The sequence below is a fragment of the Dermacentor variabilis genome, chromosome 1 (genome assembly GCF_050947875.1).
Source record: "Dermacentor variabilis isolate Ectoservices chromosome 1, ASM5094787v1, whole genome shotgun sequence".
Lineage (NCBI taxonomy): Eukaryota > Metazoa > Arthropoda > Arachnida > Ixodida > Ixodidae > Dermacentor > Dermacentor variabilis.
Genome location: NC_134568.1, coordinates 163147493 through 163168378, shown reverse-complemented (window position 1 = coordinate 163168378; position 20886 = coordinate 163147493). Strand labels below are relative to the sequence as shown.

At 43.9% G+C, this 20886-nt stretch overlaps 1 protein-coding gene across 1 annotated transcript in view; it reads right to left on the bottom strand.

Annotated features, from left to right (window-relative positions):
- Nucleotides 1–1978: 1978 nt before the first annotated feature.
- The window catches only part of LOC142587679 (synaptogenesis protein syg-2-like), a 1186854-nt gene continuing 1167946 nt past the window's right edge, over nucleotides 1979–20886 (bottom strand). Inside the window, exons 11-13 of the mRNA XM_075698849.1 lie at nucleotides 16094–16459; nucleotides 10551–10679; nucleotides 1979–6271 (exon numbers count right to left, since the gene is read on the bottom strand). Coding sequence (XP_075554964.1) covers nucleotides 6123–6271; nucleotides 10551–10679; nucleotides 16094–16459 — 644 coding nt within the window. The 3' untranslated portion in view covers nucleotides 1979–6122. The remainder of the gene's footprint in view (nucleotides 6272–10550; nucleotides 10680–16093; nucleotides 16460–20886) is intronic.

The window sequence follows — 20886 nt, the reverse complement described above, 5'->3', positions numbered from 1 at the left end:
ATGATAATTGTTAAGTCACGGTGGGAAATTTGGCGCGTTGATTATGTATAGTGAACTTGTCTGAGCGCTGACAGATACAGAAACTGGAAGAGGGCAGAAGACACACGAAGCCCTTGTTTTGACTGAGAGGGTGCAGGCGTGCTGGTACAATCACTACCTAACTCTCTGAAAACCATGGCTTCGATGATTTCTGTGGTGCTGTTGTCCATACTATTGCCGGCAATTGAACTGATGTCCAATTTCGGTTTGAAAAAGCACTTTGTGTGCATTGTGCCCTTTTTCATGTGTCTGTGTGCGCCAGCACAAAAAAAAAGCTAATCGAGAATAGTTCAGAATTCTTACGAACCCATGCACAAGTTCAGCCCGTTCTATAGCTCAGAACTCCTATTCAAAGTACAATGAATACACAGAGACGATGAATACACAATTATAGACGAACAGGCCCCTGAAATAGGAATTCAAAAGGCGACAAAACAGAGTGCGAACATGTATTTATAAGAAAATAATAAAGCCAGATTCAAGTTGAGAGGAGACTGCTATCCACACTAAATATGGCTGAAGGGTTGACAGGAACCCCACATACATTATGAGTAAGGACTCTTGTGGAGACAGCACGCGTTATTTTTGTCCTCTCAAGAATCACTTGATCAGAAAAATGCTATAACAACGCGTAAAAAAAAAGCTCGCACATTCGCCCGAAAGTCGAACCCTGATAGCGAAAACAACGTATTAGACAAGTACACGAATTAAGGTTCGTAGATTTATCGAATGTGTAATTTGTAGTAATCATTCGCTTACTAATTCAATAATAATATTTGGGGTTTTACGTGCCAAAACCGCTTTATGATTATGAGGCACGCCGTAGTGGAGGACTCCGGAAATTTTGACCACCTGGGGTTCTTTAACGTGCACCTAAATCTAAGCACACGGGTGTTTTCGCATTTCGCCTCCATCGAAATGCGGCCGCCGTGGCCGGGATTCGATCCCGCGACCTCGTGCTCAGCAGCCCAACACCATAGCCACTGAGCAACCACGGCGGGTGCTTACTAATTCAGTTACAAAGCATGGTATAATGCGTGCACAGTTAAACACGAACAGATCTTGCCGGATGACCGCGAGCACTCGCCGTCAGAACGCTGGCATGGTGAAGAGCGTGAGCAGAGACGAGCGAACGCTTTGCGCTGCCTCTCGCTTCAACACGTCTCCGAAACTTGAAATTACGCGACCTGCAGGCACTTGGTGCGCGGCAAGACAGCGCACATCAAAACCACCAGCCATTAAGTCTGATCCAAACTTTGCACCCGCCGAATATTGCCTATAAGATAGAGCGCACGGCCGCGTATGTGGCTCAGGCACGTGGACAGACATGGGTAGCCAGGGCCGCGCTAGAAGAGTAGACGCTCATCTGCCCCTTTAGCGCGCTCTCGATCACATGACTTCCAACAGTAGGCGATCTGGAGGATGGTGCGCATCAAGACGCCATACTTGTTGGCTTACCTCCACACGCTTGCCTTCGCACTCACAGCCGACAGCGTGCGGAGCGCGATTGTATGTTATCGCACTTGTACTATATGTGTAAGATCATGGTGACAGCGAAAGTTAAGCCTTGAGTGTTCCTCCAATTGCTGTCGCAACACAATACAAATAACAGGTTTGAGGCATATCTCACGTACATTATCAATACCAAGCTGTTGTATAGCGAAGAAAAGTGCTACATCTGACTTAGTTTAATGATAGGAAGCAAAATAAATCACGTAAAAAACTTGCTTATATATGCATATATTTTTTTCACAGGTGGTAAGTACTACACAATGGTAACTTATCTATTCGTGCTCTCTGGATGTGACTCGTTGCCGTTCAAATTTAAATGAAGGAAGCCAAATTCAATTTACCATTAGCGTTGAAACACGCATGTCAGCGACTCCCACAACTTGTTGAGAAACTGCAACAAGCGAACAAGCAATTGCAAAAATCGCCTTTATTATATGTTTCTATTGATAGTGCAAGAACACGTAACGAATAGAGAACGTCAACAATCCACGCAAACCGCATTTATCATATAGCACATATATATTTTCAGTGGGTGGTGCTTGTCATAGGTGGGCTAAATATTATATACATACACAAAAAATAGCGGTTCTTTCACAATTACTGAAGTCCCGTTCACTTTGAGCGTTCCAGAATTGAAGAGCCCGGCGCGAGAGTCGCGTTTCCCCCGATGCAACTGCAGCGACACTGCAAAGTGACGCAGACCACACAATGACAGACGGCTGAACCCGCTTCTTCTCGCACTAGCTGGAAAGTGATAATCCCAGGAGAAAAGAGAATAGTCGGACACGTTCCCTTCATTACATGACAGATATTTGCGATGTTCTTCACGATGTATGCCTTACCCTGGTTCCCACTCATCTTCTGCTGGCGCAGACGTAAAGTACTGAATTTATTCTCGCTGCATGCTGACACTGAAAGGCAGCCGCTCAAGCTTGTCGATGACTGTACTCCGTATCCTTGCGGTCTATCATGGCTTGAACGCTGGTTTGAGTTTGTTCACTAAGCAACATTACACATTGTCACTGTCGTAGTAATTCGTGTATGTGAATAAAGACAAAAATTCAACAGTAACATTGTACAACTGCCTGTTGTATGGATCAGTACTATGAGTTGTACCAGGCGCTTGATCCACCTTATTAAAGACAGAAATAAAATAGTTGTTATTTCTCCATGTACAGAACTCCATCGTCAAGGTTAATAGTATCAAACACTTGGAATGTGAAGTTCAATATGAAAGTATTCGCCCATCCCATTATAAAACTTCTATTTGATACTGGCCTTCACGATACATGGCTACCACTGAAGATGGCGAACATAACTCGATGAAATGAACAGATTTACAACGAAAATGCTTGTCGCCTGTACTGAGCATCCATTCTACGTAGCCTCATTTTATCAATGTAGCTGGCTTTGGCGCTGCCTGGCGATTAGCATAGGAGAACAATCAGGTAACATACATTGTTTCGAGCAATTTCCACAGCTAATTTTCTCAAATGACGCTTTATCACTTGATGGTTAATATTGGCGATAGAAATTAGGCCACCTTAAGCAAAGCGCTTCCACTTCTTCAAGGTGCTAAACATAATTCTACGCTGTACCAAGAATACCGCAGCAGTCCCGACAAAGGAGGTGATTTTTGATGCTTTTCCTCTAAGAAAGCAGGTTCAAAGGACTAGCGACCCCGTTTCTGTGTTTTAGCGAATGTCTTCAGGCATGTAATTTAGTTATGCCCGCGTTTATTTGTGTAGGAAGATTATAACTCGCTTATGTAGCAGATATTTGGGTTGTGGGGCATCTCTAACGAAGGGAACTTGCATAAACCATTGCATTATTTTTGAGAAACGGTGCTGCTTTATCGAAGGCTCGCTGAACAGTTGGAAGCTGCATCGCAAAGCTGCCGGCAGTATTAAATTCCAGTGAGGCAACTTGTTATTAAAGCGCTTGTAGTCGATCATGCAAGGCGAGTTCTGCAAAATCGAAGCTTTCGTCAGTACATTTTATTCAAAAGAAAGTTAGTCAACTTGCTTAATTTTACTTTCTGTTAGAAATAGGAACACAAAACCATATATAGTGAGATTGAGCAACGGATTTACTCGTGCTTTTTCTTTTGACGCGTAGCAATGCCAGCGAGCTATCGACGCAATGGAAACTCCGAGCGTGCAAGGACCATCTCAATTATCACGCTAAAAAAGTACCGCCACCTCAGCTTCCCGTAATAAAGAAAGCGCTGCAGCAGACACCTTTCTCTGCATTTGTTGACGGTAGAAAAACGAATTATGTTTGCACAAATTTAACAACTAACCTTTTCTGGAAAAACTAGAAATGAGGAATATTTTGCTGATGCTGCATTAGAAGCCGTCGAGGATCGAAGCCTGTGCCAAATACATGCATGGGCCACAGACCAGTCACAAAGACAACTGCAACGAGTACCGCGATGGCTGTTGACATTCGCGTCTTACGTTCGATCACTAAAACATGCTGATGAGAATATTGAAACTGTGTTGTTCAGAGCGCGAGTTCTCTTGAAATTCGGTTCCAAAGTGCTTGCTTGATAGCTTACACAATAGAGTAAGTGGACCATGAGTATAACTTTTGCCAATGCCTGCAAGATGTCTATGTACTGAGGCCTCAAGCACAATACTACCCAATCATCATATTCAAGAAAATATATGAGTTTCATGAAATTCTAATAAAATAAGACGGCCTATTCAATGCTTTTTTGATGCTCTATTGGCGAAAGTGTTACTGCACTTAAGCAAGACGAAAAAGTTAATGATCAGGCCCATCGTTTCATGAAGATGCCGCAACAATAAACAGCTGATACAGCAGCATAACATCGCGAAAGCGAACCTTAGATTCAGTAAAATGAAATTCCATTTGATATTAAACGTTCAAACGTCGTCATGTGGTGCATTGTTACTCAAGTCACCATATATAAGCCGCCTGGATTTTGCAGTTATGGTGGAGTGCACACCAACGGGATATTTAATGCCTGCCTCGTTTCAAAGCAACATTGGACACATCAAACATTTCCATTAAATATGAATAGGAAAGTCGCGGCTTAGATCTATTGGAAACACTAGAGGAATTTTCATTCATGTAAACATTTTGAAGAACGTACGGTAAGGTAATATTCATTTTGCCAGAACTTTGCGTAAGAAGATAGCAGAGTGTGGGAAGAAGTAAGAAGCATGTCAACTGTAGAAATAGAACGTGCACAGATGACACCATCATAAATGTTGGTCCGTTCATCCAAGCTTTTTTGAGTCCAATTGGCCCCTGTTACTTTAGGAACCTGCTAAATATGTTCTTCGCTCGGCTATGGCCTTACCAAAGTATACGTTATGCACATTCTCAAAGGGCATAGCCCAAAACATGAATTTAAGTTTGTCAGCAATGTGAATGATGCTTACGAAATACGAAATAAAAACATTCTTACGAACCAACTCCGGTCGCTATCCAATAATGCGTGTAGCATGCTTTGGGAGGTGGTCATCTGTAGCAGTCTGTTGCACTATGTGCTGTGGGTGGCCTCCGCTTACCACCGTGCTTTACTCGTATGCGGAAGCTAGCCAGTACTTCGAGTGCCACTTCCTCAAGTACCAGTTATGAACCCCGTGCAGCGTCTGCGGCCACCTCTGGTCACAGAGGTGCACGGTCTTAAAATACCAGAGTCTGCGTCTTCTACCAGAGGTGCAACGCGTTAATACGACAGCGTCTCAAACGCTAGCTGTCACGATGGAAGAATGCGAGGGAAGAAAATATTACCGCGCCATGCCAGGCGCTACTCTACAGCCCCAGCGGTACCACCACTACCACTGGTACGATAGCAAGGTGGTACATTACCACTACGCGGCTTTTATCGCTGTGTTGGATTGCACTATTTTAGGAATCGGCCCACGAAAACGTGTTAGACAGTAACAATAAATCGCGGTTAGCTCCCAAAGAATGCTAAACGCATTAAAAACGAGGACATCTGACACGCTCATGATGGAATGACACTTCTTGTGTGATTTGACACAAATTCTCAGGGGAACATGGCTGCCAGGTTGGACATTAGATGAGGGTAATACAATATGCACGGCATATTACGGCACAACATTATACGGCATCACACTGGCCGTAAGCTCGCGATGTGACTATGAAAGACATTCGGCTTTCAGCCTCTTTTTCATGCATCGAACTCCTTACTTCACCTGATGATACAAACGATGGGTTAAAATTGTTCCAGATTCGTTACCTGGAAAAGTCACTGATATTGGAAACGGGCGCCTGCTTTTGAAGTCACTGAAAGAGTGGTCTCCGAATCAAGAACCCATCTTCCACTAAATTTGTGTTAACGCACTGATATCTTTAAACGTCACTGGGTAAGAGAAACGTCCAATGTCCGTAACATAAGGCATGCCTTTTCATCAAAGGATCCCTGCCCGGTAGCTGCGCACGAGGTACAAGTTCTTGTCACGGAGTGCTTCCGCACAATGCTAGTAGACAAAGGCGCATGATGACAGCCACTCAGAAGTTTGTGGCATTCTGCACATGGTAGCATTTGCTGTCAAACGCAGGCAGGATGATCACACGTATGTTAGCGGTCGTTCTTTTGAGCTGGAAAGTTGCTTGCCGCTATCAGCGGGAAGGACGTATTTGGACTCTGGGTTCATTTCGCCCATTTCCCTTCCTTCCTCGGCGCCGGTTGCAGCTCTGGATTCTGGCTTACGCGAACCTGCGAACGTGAATACAAGCACATGCAAAAGAAGGAAGAATGAAATTTTATGGTAAAATTGTATGCACAAATAATCGACTAGCGCAGCACAGTACTAGAACAATCTCATTACCATTATTGCCAATAACATACGCCATCTGTGAACGTACTGCACGGTGTACCGCTCAAGCATGGCTGTCACATGATTAAAAGGTCATGCTAAGGAGGGCTACTGACTAGCAGCTGGCGCAGTCAATTGTGTTTTAGCAAGTTTCGCTGAAACACAGACTGTAAGCAGCAAAAATAAAAAAAATTGTGAAGAACACCAACATATTATCCAGACAACGTGAACAAGCGCAACTGCTCTCCGACAATGCAAGCATCTATGTATATTACTTCATGTGCAATGCTCATTGTATATGTAACATATTCTATATCCCCTAAAGTGAAACACATGCATATCCCAGAGTCACTGCTATGCCGCTAATTTCAAAGTTTATATCCGCTGTCATTTTGCGAGCTTCTACATCTGGTAATTCTCGAACACAGTTTAGATATGTGTACATCCCTTGTATTCCGTACATCAAATCTCATAGACTATGGTTAATACATGAGGCAACACACCGAAAAGCTTTACACAAGTGCCGAATTCAAACGGACGCAACTGACAGGGTGCCTATAACGCTCAAGACTCTTCGACTCCGTACTATAATAAAGGAAGCAATTTCTAAAGATGTAGCAAATTCACCGATTTGGAATCTATACACAACAAAGCTTTGTGCGAGTGCATAAAGAGTCGAAACACGAGTTTGTGTGCTCCCATGGTTTAGATCGGCAAGCATGTTTACCTCTCTCTTCGCTATCGGACGGCGGGGGCAAACAGCCCATTCAGCAGGCCGCCAAACGCGAGACGCGCGATTCATACTGATCGTGGGGCGTCCTGGCGTTTTTCTGGTTCCTTTTTTTTTGCCCCCGCATGCACACCGCCGCCGCAGAAGGATGGATGGAGGCTATCAGCGTCCCCTTTGGAATGGTGCGGTGGGTTGCGTCATCAACCTCTTGCTATTATATTGCCCAGTGTCTTAACTATCTTAAAAAGAAAGAAGAACACCAAGCATTCCCATCACCAAATTTGTGAACCCTTCTTGGCAAATTTGTTTTTGTACGCCTCCGTTGTTTGTTTACTTTTCTTCCATCAATCTTCCAATCGCCGCTTACTAAACTCTAGTGCGGACATGTTTGATTTCCCCCTGCTCTCGCTGAACCCAAGGGCTTCAAGGAGGCTAGAGGTGCCTAAATCGATCACGGGGCAGACATCCTCGCATTCTAACAAAACATGCTCCATCGTTTCCCTAGCTTTACCGCAGGAAGCACATGCTTCTTCTTCCTTGATGTATCTCGCTTTATAATTGCGTGTTCTATGGCATCGTGATTTCGGTTGGAAACGTAAAAAGAGTCCCTTTGAGTTATCATAAACTATTTATTTTCTGATTTAGTTTTTTTTACTCTTAAGTAGTTACTCATAGGAGGTTCCTTTTCCATTGGTGCCACCCATAAGATTATCTCAGCCTCTCTGACTTTCCGCTTGACGAGTTCAGACACCCAAAGCTTGAGATCATTCGTGAATTCGCTAACTTGCCACTATGTGTCATATTTTTCTAAGTTTTTTCAGGAGAAATATACCGCGACGTTCAGTTATATGTAACATTTTCATTCTCTGCTGCAAGTAAAGCTACAAGCTAACGATGTCGCATCCTGTGTTAGAATTCAACAGACAGACAGACAGACAGACAGACAGACAGACAGACAGACAGACAGACAGACAGACAGACAGACAGACAGACAGACAGACAGACAGACAGACAGACAGACAGACAGACAGACAGACAGACAGACAGACAGACAGACAGACAGACAGACAGACAGACAGACAGACAGACAGACAGACAGACAGACAGACAGACAGACAGACAGACAGACAGACAGACAGACAGACAGACAGACAGACAGACAGACAGACAGACAGACAGACAGACAGACAGACAGACAGACAGACAGACAGACAGACAGACAGACAGACAGACAGACAGACAGACAGACAGACAGACAGACAGACAGACAGACAGACAGACAGACAGACAGACAGACAGACAGACAGACAGACAGACAGACAGACAGACAGACAGACAGACAGACAGACAGACAGACAGACAGACAGACAGACAGACAGACAGACAGACAGACAGACAGACAGACAGACAGACAGACAGACAGACAGACAGACAGACAGACAGACAGACAGACAGACAGACAGACAGACAGACAGACAGACAGACAGACAGACAGACAGACAGACAGACAGACAGACAGACAGACAGACAGACAGACAGACAGACAGACAGACAGACAGACAGACAGACAGACAGACAGACAGACAGACAGACAGACAGACAGACAGACAGACAGACAGACAGACAGACAGACAGACAGACAGACAGACAGACAGACAGACAGACAGACAGACAGACAGACAGACAGACAGACAGACAGACAGACAGACAGACAGACAGACAGACAGACAGACAGACAGACAGACAGACAGACAGACAGACAGACAGACAGACAGACGGACAGACGGACAGACAGACAGACAGACAGATGACTGGAGTTTCGAATTTTATAATACCAGAAGGTGTAACGAAAGTCGGATGCTCCGTGAGGTGGAGTAGCTAGAAATTTGAGCCTAAATTTTCATTATATTAAGAATGCGCAAATGCTAATTTATTACGTTTCAGAATTGCCAATCTTGGTTCCGCCCGCGTCTTTCGTCATGATGCTTCAATAAAGGGCCAATTTTTGTCTCTGTGCACATATCTCTATTTACGGCAAGAAATTATTAGGTGTCGCGGACGTCAGCATCCGCGTAGTAGTAAATGCTTAACTGAGAAACACTATATTCATAGGCTAGCATTAAATAGTTATTTTACGCCTAGATTAAATATTCATGAATCGAAATGTGAGTGTTAGAAATGCGTGTTATGGCGTATGCTTCTGATTATCATCACGTGTGTCGCACCATTTTCGGGGCGTTCATCCCGAAATATACAAAATGGAGCGGTGTTGTGTGCAGATTTAGCTGCAGCGTGAAAGGGAGACTTCATATGCCAACACAAAAAAATTTCTCGGTAGGTTTGGACACATACACCTCTAAACTAACGCTACTCTCAAGTGCAAATATCTTAAGCATCTACAAGCTTCACTTCTGCAGTTGCTCTACGCTTATGGCCTAAAATGGTTGACAAATATTATTGAAAGAATATTATATAAATAATTTGTTATAATTGATTGTGACAGTGTTGATAATTGATGTCCGCCATCGATAATAGTGGGTTGCCGAAGACGTAATCGCGGCTGCTCTGTCCTCAAGGTATTTGACGCTTCCTTACAGCAGCTGATTCAACCCGGGTATAGTTCACTGTGACCCAGGTGATATACTATTTTAGGAAGGCTTGAGTAATTACAAGTAAATATATGTGCTTAGAGCGCAGCATAATCACAAAGCATAATGCGCAGAATCACCACTAATAAGATGTCTGCACTACATGGACGGATTGCAGAAAAAGGGCCCTATTGTGGTGAGAGACTTACTTTGTTGTGCCAGAAACATACAGCGAGGAGAAGCGCAGCATTATTTATATTTTGAGCAATATTTAATACGTATCTACTTATAAATTATTACAGTTTAAGGCAGTTGGTACTGTAGGACAACAGCATAAGGAAGCCTTGCTGAAATCACCCCTTGTAATCAACCAGCTGCACAATCAGCATATTAAAGCGAATTAACTGTAACAAATTTGGAGGCTATAATTTTCGAATCGCCATACATCACTGGGTACCTGAGTTGCCCGGCTGGCCCTGAGAGTATCCCCCAGCGTGAGCATTATTTAAAACCTACAACGTCTGTTGAAATGTATACATCTCATACATAATCTACCAGAAGATCCGGCAGTTAGTTAATATTTTCCGTGGTTCAGTACCGCATGTTTCTTATTATGAACCACGCAAACACTCGAGAACCGTTACTGGAACTGCGCTTCTCCTCTCTTTTGTTCGTGTTCTCTTCATTATTACGCTACATTCAAACCACAGTCAGAAATTCCCTAATACACCCTTTTATCACTTTGATTGTATGTGCGTGACTATCGTTTTCTCTCATAACATGGCGACATGAAGTATCAAACTTTCTACAACAGTATTTGCCATATTGTACCCGAACGTTCTCAACTAATTCAGAACTGACCTTTGTCAAGCTTTAATCTTGTTCTGTACTTTACAAGAAGGGCGATGACCACCAAGAGGAAAGCAAGAACGACCCCTGTTGTTATAAGTACTCCTAGAGGCGCACAGCAAGGCTTCCGTTGCTCGACACCTGCAAAAACATCACGTGCAGTATCACTTTTCGAGTTACCTCTTTTCGACTCACATTATCATCATTTCCGTTATGAAAAGCCAAGCAGTGTCCACCAAAAAATAAACCGATATTCCGATTCTTGCCTAGCTTCTTTCTGAACTCTAGCTTCCTCAGTTCTCTTATATGTCCGGTCAGTGCACTTGAAGAAGTGGGTGTCATAAAAGTCTCGCAAGAACCGATATTATTGGTTGCAGACTACACCAAAGGCAGCTCTTTTCACGCAGCTGTACAAGCGGCTCCTAATCCTGTCCACAAGAAGAAGCTGCTCAAATAGACAGTGACTAGTAAAGACTTCAGCAAGCGAACAATCGAGTCAAAGCTGGTTTGGCGCACTGCTTGTGCCAAGTTCCTAGGCATAGCTGTAGTAAGCTATGCCGCCGGTGTAACGTTGATGCACGTGTCGTGATGTACTACATAAACAGCGGACATGCTAAATTGAGACGTAATTCGAGAAGAAAGTATCAAATGATATGCTCGCCTGCTATCTTGTGAAATTGGCCTCACAGTTATTCTACGGGCTTTGGAAGAACCTGTCATATATAGAGAAAAAGAATCCAGGGAAGAATTCTCTACGATTGAACTTAGGCAAAAATGTTCCGACAGCCGGTTACGTGGTGTCTCTTACGTGGTGCGATTGAACCTAAGCGCAGGTTTTTCGGGTCACCCTGAAATTTATTATTTGTCTGTTATCATGTCTCTAACATGATATGACATGACATGATGAGACTTGACATGATAACATGACATGTTGTCCTGTCAAGTCTCTAAGCAACATCTAGGCTGCGGGAGACGACGCAGCGAGGGTGCTGCTGATTATTTTTAGCCACCTCGATATCATTAAAAGGCACCTAAATCGAAACAGGGGAGTGCTTTTCCATTCCGCTATAACCGGAAGGCCAACGTCACGACCGAATATCGAACCTAAGACTAGATATTTAGCAGCGCATCGCCACTTCATCTGAGCCATCGTGGCGGCTGACAATGCAAATTGCCGAGCCATATTTTAGTATCTGACAGCCAGTGGCGTAGCCAGAAATTTCGTTCCTGGGGGGCTCACAATGTAGCTCGGTCTCCTCCTTAAGAGGAAGGTTTAGCTCGGGTGCTGGTATCTAAATACACGTAGAAGGAGAATTCGTTTTTCTCGGCAACCAATGCACCAAATTTGACGAGGTTTATTGCATTTAAAAGAAAAACTTAAATTCTAGTGATTCTTGGTTTCAAATTTTTCATTTAGGTTGTCAATTCTTTATTAAAAATTCACCAAAATCGCAAATTTGCAAACATCTAAACTATCAAGCTTAAATCTATCTAACTCAGCAATGAAAAATGATATCAGAATTCTGTGAATTGCACCTAATAGTACATCTACAGCGGACAAAATTTCTATGTTAGACGTGAATCTCAAACAATGAGCATTATGGAAATACGGCTTTCACTGAATCCTTGTACACAACGTAACCAATTCACTTAAGATACGAATTGACACACCAAATTTGTCCGCTTTGACTGTTATAATAGATGCCGTTTACTGAACAGGGACATGTGTGCTTGATGCAGAGCTATTAGTTTGTAAACGTCGTGCTTCATTTTTTTGGGATGAACTTTCGAGTTTTCCAAAATATTTAAACAATCTTCAGGCCCTAAATCGAAATTCTGCTTCCAACAGACACTAGAATTTAACTTTCTCTCTCAAGTGCAACAAATTTCATTAGAAGCGATCCAGGGATTATCACAGAAAGGCGTTTCTGCGTTTTACATGTATTTGAATAGGCCGCGTCGGAGTTTGGCTCGAGCTAAAGCTTCCTCTTAAACAATTTGCCGAGCTATCAAATACATTAATAATAACCGCATTGCCATTTCCAAAGATGCTGCAAACGAATTCTTGAACGCTACGCAGTGTCAAAACAACTAAAGTGTGTAATTTTTGTTAAAAGAATACTCGTATGTGCCAAGAATTGTGTCCAAAATATCTGATATGAATGCTTCCATGTTTTTTGTCTATTTAATAAGTAAAGAAAATATCACACGAACTATAGAATTATATCAGTTCGAAATCAGCAAGGCAGTGCATGCCGCTGATATGAAAAATGTAAAGGCTATGAAATTAAGAAGCTGAGGACAAGTATTGTAATGAAACTTTGTCATTCAAGAACCTTGTTTAGATTCTTGTACATATGCAACGGCCAGCGAAAAAAACTCAATGACGCTGTCATTTGTTCCAATGTATTACGCAGGAGCAGCTGTCACAAGTCGTGTATCGTGAATAATTGCACCAAAATTATAGCCGCAACAGAGAGCACGTATAGAAAGCAGGAGTTCTGCAAAATAAACGAGGGCGAGTCAAACAAAAGTCAGCCAGTGCGAATATATGACATACGGCATACCTCATTTAAAAGTGGTCTCCATGATCATTTAGACATCTGCCCCGTTGTCTAACGAGTCGCGTGATTACCGTCTCATTAAACTTCTTGGGTTGCTGCTTCAAAAAGTCTGCAACTGACTCTTTCACGTTACCGTCCGACACGAATCTGGTTCCTTTGAGCTGTTTTTTCAAACGCTTCAAAAAGTGGAAGTCGCAAGGCGACAGGTCTGGGTTGTATGGCGGATGTTTCAGCGTTTCCCACTTGAACATTGCCAGTTTTGTATTAACCACATCAGCGACGTGGGGCATTGTCGATGCATGGCATTGTCGTGGAACAAGATGACCAGGTTCGTCAATTTTACACGTAGTTTGTTCTTGATTGCGACACGCAGCCGATCTGGCGTTTTACAATAACGAAACAAATTCATATTCTCTAAAGATTTAGCAAATTCTAGCAGTAATCGCGCCTGACGATCGAAAAAAAAAGTCAACAACACCTTTCCGGCGGAAATGACGGCCTTTGCTTTGCTGTCGTGTTTCAGGTTCGTAGAAGTGACACCATGGTTCGTCCCCGATCACAATTGGAGACAAGAAGTCGTCACCCTTATTGTGATACCGGATCAGATGAGTCAAGGCAGCGCTGAACTTCGTATTCTGGCCGTAGTTCAAAATCTTTGGCAACCATTGCGCACACAAGAGCGGATAACCGAGATGTTCATGAGTTATGGCGTGAACCGAACCGTGACTGATGTTCACACGCTCTGCCGGTTTATCGATGCTTATTTTCCGTTCTTGTCTCATCAGCTCATCAACCTTTGCAATTTTGTTAGGTGTGATTGCACGATGGCTTTGGCCCGGTCTTGGATCGTCTTTGCAACTTTCACTTCCTTCTTTGAATTGTTTGCTCGAACGCTTAACAGTGGCCAATTAATGCAATATTCAACGTACACGGTAGCCATACGGCGACTAATTTCTTTTTGGCAAACATTTTCAGCTGTCAAAAACCTCAGGGCACCACGCTGCCCAACTTCTAGAGCGTCCATTATGTTGCGCAACCATGTTCAACCCAGTCCATGAGAGCAATAAACAGCCTTGATACTCACACCTGCGTGTCACTTCTGTAATAGAGAGATGTCTCTGTGTCACGTGCATGCCTCGCAGATAATGGACCGAACAGTTATTGCGCGGGGTAGGTTGGCTCACTTTCAATTTACTCGCCTTCGTTCATTATAAATGCGAAGATACAATGGAATATACAAATGCGACGATACAGCTTGATAAAAGGCAAGAAAGTGTCAATTGCAATCAAAGTTCACTGCACGTATACACAAAACCCCGCAACAAGATATTTAAATATACGTATAAGTCTCCAATAAATCTACGTATCTAAGAAAAAGTCACTGTATACAATGCGTTAAACAAGGCAAATAAACATGTTTCGCAATCAGAGATTCACAGAATCCTAGATCCCACCCCGATTCCATCCACTCCCCCCGATGTATCGTGCGCGACGGAAGGCGGCGCGCTTGCTCCCCGCTTTTGTCTTTTGCGCACACAAGACTGAGGCACCATAGTCCTCTCACCCATTCCAGCCCCCATCCCCCTCCCTACGCTTTCACTCGCTGATACAGCATGCGGCGCGCGGTCACGATGTTATCGCCCTTAGACTTTATACGAAACATCAGGGCGACGGCGACGGCAGGAATGCGCCTGGAGTGTCCATATAATTGCTATCGCAATACTATATAATAAGACCATCCGGCAACTGAAGAGTCCCGTGGCCAATTACTGTCCGCAAAAGAAGAAGTAACAAAATCGAACTTTCATCATACGATAATTCGCCGCGCCACAACGTCTTTTTGTTTTCTTTTGTGGGGCCGGGGCACCGAATCGCGAGTATCGCGAGTGTTTGTATTTGGCTTGTCTCGTTGCATGGTCTGATGTCAGATTTTAGAAAAGTCAATGCACCTTTGGCTTCCAATGTTTATAGTAACATCAAACCCACAGTTCCGCAATTGAAAATCTTAAAGCACAACTTTGGAAATGTCAATGCACCTTTCACATCAAACGTTTATGAGAACTTTATACCCATAAACTTCGGAGTTGACATCCATGCGCTGCGTAGATTCCGCGGCCTCCACAAGATGCCGTGGCGAGCCCGTTCGCCCTCAAAACGCCCTTGAAACTTTGTGCTCTGATGGGGCTGCTAGGCGTTACGTGACTCCCGGTGCATGGGCGCTGCCGCGAAATCCAGCCCGAGTTTGCAAGGTTCGCGCTGAAATGTCTTTTCGAGCGTGAAAAAGACATTATAGAGAAAATTCAGAATTATTTCCGGCACCGGGGATTGCTTGGGTGGGCGGTGCATGGACAGCACGAAAAAATTTCGGGGTGGGGGGAGGGGGCTGAAGCCCCATAAGCCCCCCCCCCGCCCCCCTGTCTACGCCCCTGCTGACAGCCGCTCTTGCACGAAAATTCCTAAATGCGTCTGAAAGTTGATCTGGAATGGACTACGCATATTCGTGTTTTTCAATAATAGTAAACGGTGACGGAGAACATGCAACATTGTGTCTCTTTGGGGTGTTTCGATACAAAAAAAGTACACTGCTTTAGGGCAAAATAAATCTGGAAAATTGTCGCACGATATGACGAACAATATCAAACTTTCAGAGCTTAAAGGGACAGTATAAGCAGGTATGTAAAGATTTTTCGCTCAGTGCGTAAATATATGACGCAGTAAGCGAAAAAAATATATTCAACATCAAATAGTTTCAGATACATTTTACGAGTGTAAAGAATTGCATAAAGCATTGAAAAAGTTTGATGTATTAGTAAAGTTGAAACTTCGCAGTCATAGATAAAGGCAGTGCATTTTCGCAGCCGCAGCAAGTACACGCGTCTATAAAATAGGATGACGTCATCCTTCATTTACTAAATGATGACTTCAATATCTCAGCCGAATCCCTAGAGACGTGCGTGCCATGCAAAACGACAAGCGCGTTGAGAGCCTCACCCGATCTGAGTCTCTCCTCCGAAGCAAGCAGCGTAGACGTCTTGAGCGTGACCAGCTTAAACTTGCCGTTTTGGTTCACAAGGTAGAAGGCGACCACGTACTCGGTGCCGGGCGACAGGCTGGACACAGCGAAAGAGGGCGCCTCGGAGGTGGCGTTGAACACGATGCGGTCTCGGAGGGCGTCCCGGATTTCCAGCTGAAAGGAGTTGAGCTGCCGGAAAGTGGATGCCTCCGCAGCCACCAGGTCCGCAGGAAGAGAGCCGCCGTTGGCACCGGCAGCCGTAGAACCGCGCCTCTGGCAATCCACTTGCATGCTGGCATCCGTCAGGTTACTCACAATGCAGTTGTACATGCTGCTCAGGGGGCCTGTAAACAGTAGCGTCCGGTGGGAGATAGCACCATTGAACTACAGGGTGGAAGTGAGGTCATATTTGTGTCAGCTGAAGCAATTTTATACTTACGCCGCACAAGGACCATTTCCATTGAACCGATATCCTATGCAGAATATTGTCAAGTGAGCTTCATAGACTAGAGTAATAAGATTGTCACGATCTTGTTTCCAACAGTATTTACAGAATAATAGAAGCCCTTGATGCAGCAATAGTTTGATCGAGCGCTACAGCCGCCAGCAAATTTTCGATCACTCAAGAGCTCTTGAGAATTATTGGGGAAAGTTCTCTCAGTTACTGAGATAAATTGCTGACCTTCGATTCTAACACAAACTTCCATTAACGTAACAATCCTGCGGAAACCCGGAAGGTGGAGAGAAGTAATTAATAACGGAAAATCAGACATCCACCCGTTCGTAGCAATTGCTACAAAGGAAACCCATACGGGTTCCACGAAATAAAAGCCTCACAGTTGAAGAAAAATTCGTCCTGGTCCGGGACTCGAACCCGGGACCACCGCTTTTCCGGGGCAGCCGCTCTACTCTCTGAGCTAACCAGGCGGCTAGCAGATGGCAGGGCGAAGTCGAATTTGTCGACAAATTTGATTTCTGCGATCTCAGATGGCTCAAGGTTGACAGGCTACTACTCTGATGTGTTCGGCTGCATAAATAACGTTAAGAAGCAAGCGGGAAGTGTATCTTCAACCGCGGCGACTTCGTGGACACCGCCACTGCGATAGCAGAGAAGCGTCCGCTATGTAGTGCCAGCATAAACAGAAAGGACTTGATGCTATCGCGTAGGTAAGGAAGCTGTTGTTCCCAGTGAGCACTCGGCAACGAACTGGCAACTGGGCACCCATGATCAAACTGGGATGTCAAAGAAAGGTGCGTATTACTCGCCGTGGTGCTTAGTGGCTACGCTGTCGGGATCGAATCCCGGCCACGGCGGCCGCATTTCGATGGGGGCGAAATACGAAAGCGCCCGTATACTTAGATTTAGTTGCACGTTAAAGAACCCCAGGTTGTTCAAGTTGCCCAGTCCCCTACTAAGGCGTGCCTTATAATCAGATCGTGGTTTTGACATGTAAAAACGCATAATTTAATTTTGAAAGGTGCGTATTCGAGTCGGTCAACTATTGCGAATGGATGAAGCTAACTATTTTTTCGTGCACGCACAATAAACTTATTCTGTTCAAACGTGTTCTAAGATTATCATGCTTGGCAACCAACGTTCAGGCGGAAGTTGACCGAGGACGTATTATGAGCTGAAAGCTTATTGAAGACACCGCTAATAAGTTTCCGTATCCAAATACCTTGTTGCACCTCTCGGGAAAGCGCGAAAACTGGCCACTCGTACTCGTCGTCAACAGCACGTTCGCCGTGCACCCTGCAGCGCGATCCCACATACCAGCATGGTACCGTACGAAAGACGGCGCTGCGATCGCAAAATGGCGGCGCCCTCAACAAAACGGGGGCGCTGTTCTCGACACGCATGGCGGCTGCACGGCCGCCATTATCCGCCATGTTGACTCTCTGATTGGCTGTGGAGAGCTCACGTGCCTTGAAATTTGTGCCGGGAAACGGAAGTATTGCGAAATGCAATTTTGCGTTTTCATCAAGATGCCGAAACGTGACGTGGAGCTGCAAATTTTATCGACTAATACATTTTTGGGTCCTTGGCAGCCATATATTTCGGCTTTAGCACTTCAAAAAGAAAGTGAGCGGTAGCGTACAGATTCCAGTGCAATGCATCTGCAATTTCGCGAATATGTGGTAGCGATCCAAGATAGCCATTTTGCCAGCTTGCTGATTGGCTGAAGGAATCTCCCGTGAGGAGTGACACAGGAAGGGCTGTTTCGTAAACGTAATTTTGACGATACGTGACGTTGCTCTGGGCCGCCACTGCTGAGATTTTCCGCCATAATTTGTGGTGCGATGAGCCGCGTGAATTATGCTAATGAGCAGCCATATGCAATGGCAGCCGCGAGGAATGCGTATTGTCACATTTTCCCCGTCGTTTGGTGCCATGAAAATATTTTGTTCATAACGCGTCCTCATAGTATTTGCATCACTCTCGGGTGGTGTTGGCATTTGTGTTTGGGGCCATCATTTTTTAACTTTTTGACCGTCAGTAACTATTGTGATCGCCGGCTCTGAAGCATGCTGATTTCAAAACTATTTTATCAGCTACGAGTTCTTGCGGCTATCATTTCCATTTTTACAATATGGTTGCGATAACACGTACGCTTTGTGTCCCTCAGTAAAATAGACAGTGTGATAGAGTACCGAGTCATACCGCCGTGAAAGTGATAGGTTAAACGGCTCCAATTGTACTTTTTTACACAAGGTGATATTTTTCGAGATGCTCCGCAGAAGGCCATTGGTCATCCACGGCTTTCTAAGTACAGAAATCCCATTTTTGTACGATGATTGACTGCAACATTTTTTAAATTAAATCAGTGTCGATATCTCATAGCTTACAGAACGCTGAAATAGCATAATTATCACTTAACACTTCGGCGCAGTCAGGGTGAAAATTGATGCTGCGGAATTTATCCTGCATGGATACTTCTTTACCAACAGTCTTGGGCCAAAATTGCACACAGTTTTCCAGCAACGGAAACACGGGATAATGTTCAGTGAACTGAAATTCAATGCAAATCCGACAGTTTGAGTTGTAGTTAATTGGTTAAAATGTGGTCAATCAGCGTACCAGTTCCTAAAGGAACACTGCGGGTGATAATATTAAGTAAACATTCTTGCTCATTTTCTTGAAAACATTTGACATAATCAGAGGACAAGCTATCAGTAATATCTATAATGTTTATATTGATCTTATCCATGATGATTATGTTCTCATTTTCATTGTTAATTCGACTGAGTAGTTCATCAAATTCAATGCAGAATTGAAGGTAGTCTGAAGACGGTGAACGGTAGACACATTCTAACACTGACTTTTTTTTTTTGCCGAATAGACAAGAGCCATCGAATTCGAGCCAAACGGATTCGCAGTTATCATTAAAGGAGGCTACGTCATGGCGACGAGTGAACGTCAGAACATTGTCTACATATATGGTACGGGACTGTAGGAAACAGAAACAAATGGTTACGTAACACGTAAAAAGATAGCAGCTGGTGAATTATATTTCGGATAAAGCTCTAGAACTTTCTCAGTGGAAGTGTCGCCCTAAAGTTAGTACTTGTGAATTTGGTTAATTAATGTTACTACTCATGTAATTAGGCAGAATTAAAAAAAAAGTGTCTTGCTCAATGTAGTAGCCAGGAACATGCATTTAGTCGCGCCCACCTAGAGTACGTCGATATGTTTTTTATAGCTTCGCTAATCTTGGCATGGATACACGGAACACACATTTTAATTCATGTAAACGACTCCGGCGACGTTTAGCATTGTAAATGTCTAAGCTGCAAATAAATAATTAAATTATAGAGTTTCACGTGCCAAAACCAACATAGTGCCACGATTATGAGGCACACCGTAGTAGGGGACTCTGGAAAGTTTCCGCAACGTAGGGTTCCTTAACGTGCATCCAATGGACGGTACACGGGCGTTTGTGACTTTCGCCCGTGTACCGTCCAAAGTGGCCAAAGTGGCCAGCGCGCCACCACGCCACCACGGCGGGTAAGTAAATAAGTTAATAAATTGAATTGAATTGAAATGAATTTTTATTCTCCCTGAACAAATACACAAGGAAGGATAATGGAAATACAAAATGGAAAGATATCTGCGCTTTACGCGTCTTATAAAACACGAAAGGCGTTTTTCAAGGCTTACCAAAGACAATAGATCATGAAAGTCCTGCAACAAATGCCGATTACATTGCTGGGAAAGCCGTGCGAGTTCTACACCACGTGGTCAAACTATTTGTCGGGCATCAGTACATGAGCAATGAGCTTCTCCGAAGCCATACGCAAGAGTGTCTTTATTTTAATGCAGATTGAGGCGGCCTACCAGGCGTTCAAGTTAGCGGCGTGCATAATTTACTAGAAAGCTGCTTAAAATGGAGGTTCTGTACTAAGGCCTCTAAGTGATTTCGTGGTCCAAAGATTCAGCAGCTATTCTTGCTGCAGTTTACTCTGGCAACCATAGTAATCACGGAGTAATCTTTCAGAGCTTTACAAATCACTAGAGTGCCTGGACTGCTTGCATATGCTGCGAATGGTTTGGTAGGGTCAGTGGACTGGGCTTAAATATATTTTTAGGTCGGTTGAGTCAGAATACAATTCAATTCAAGTTTATTACATATATTAGGAATAAACGAGAAGAAAGGGGGTTAACTAAGGGGCCCGATTTTTAATAGTCATATCATAAGAAGCCAACAAACACTGAAACCAAGGAAAACATACGGGAAATTACTTGTGCTGCGGCAAAAACGCCTGCGGCAAA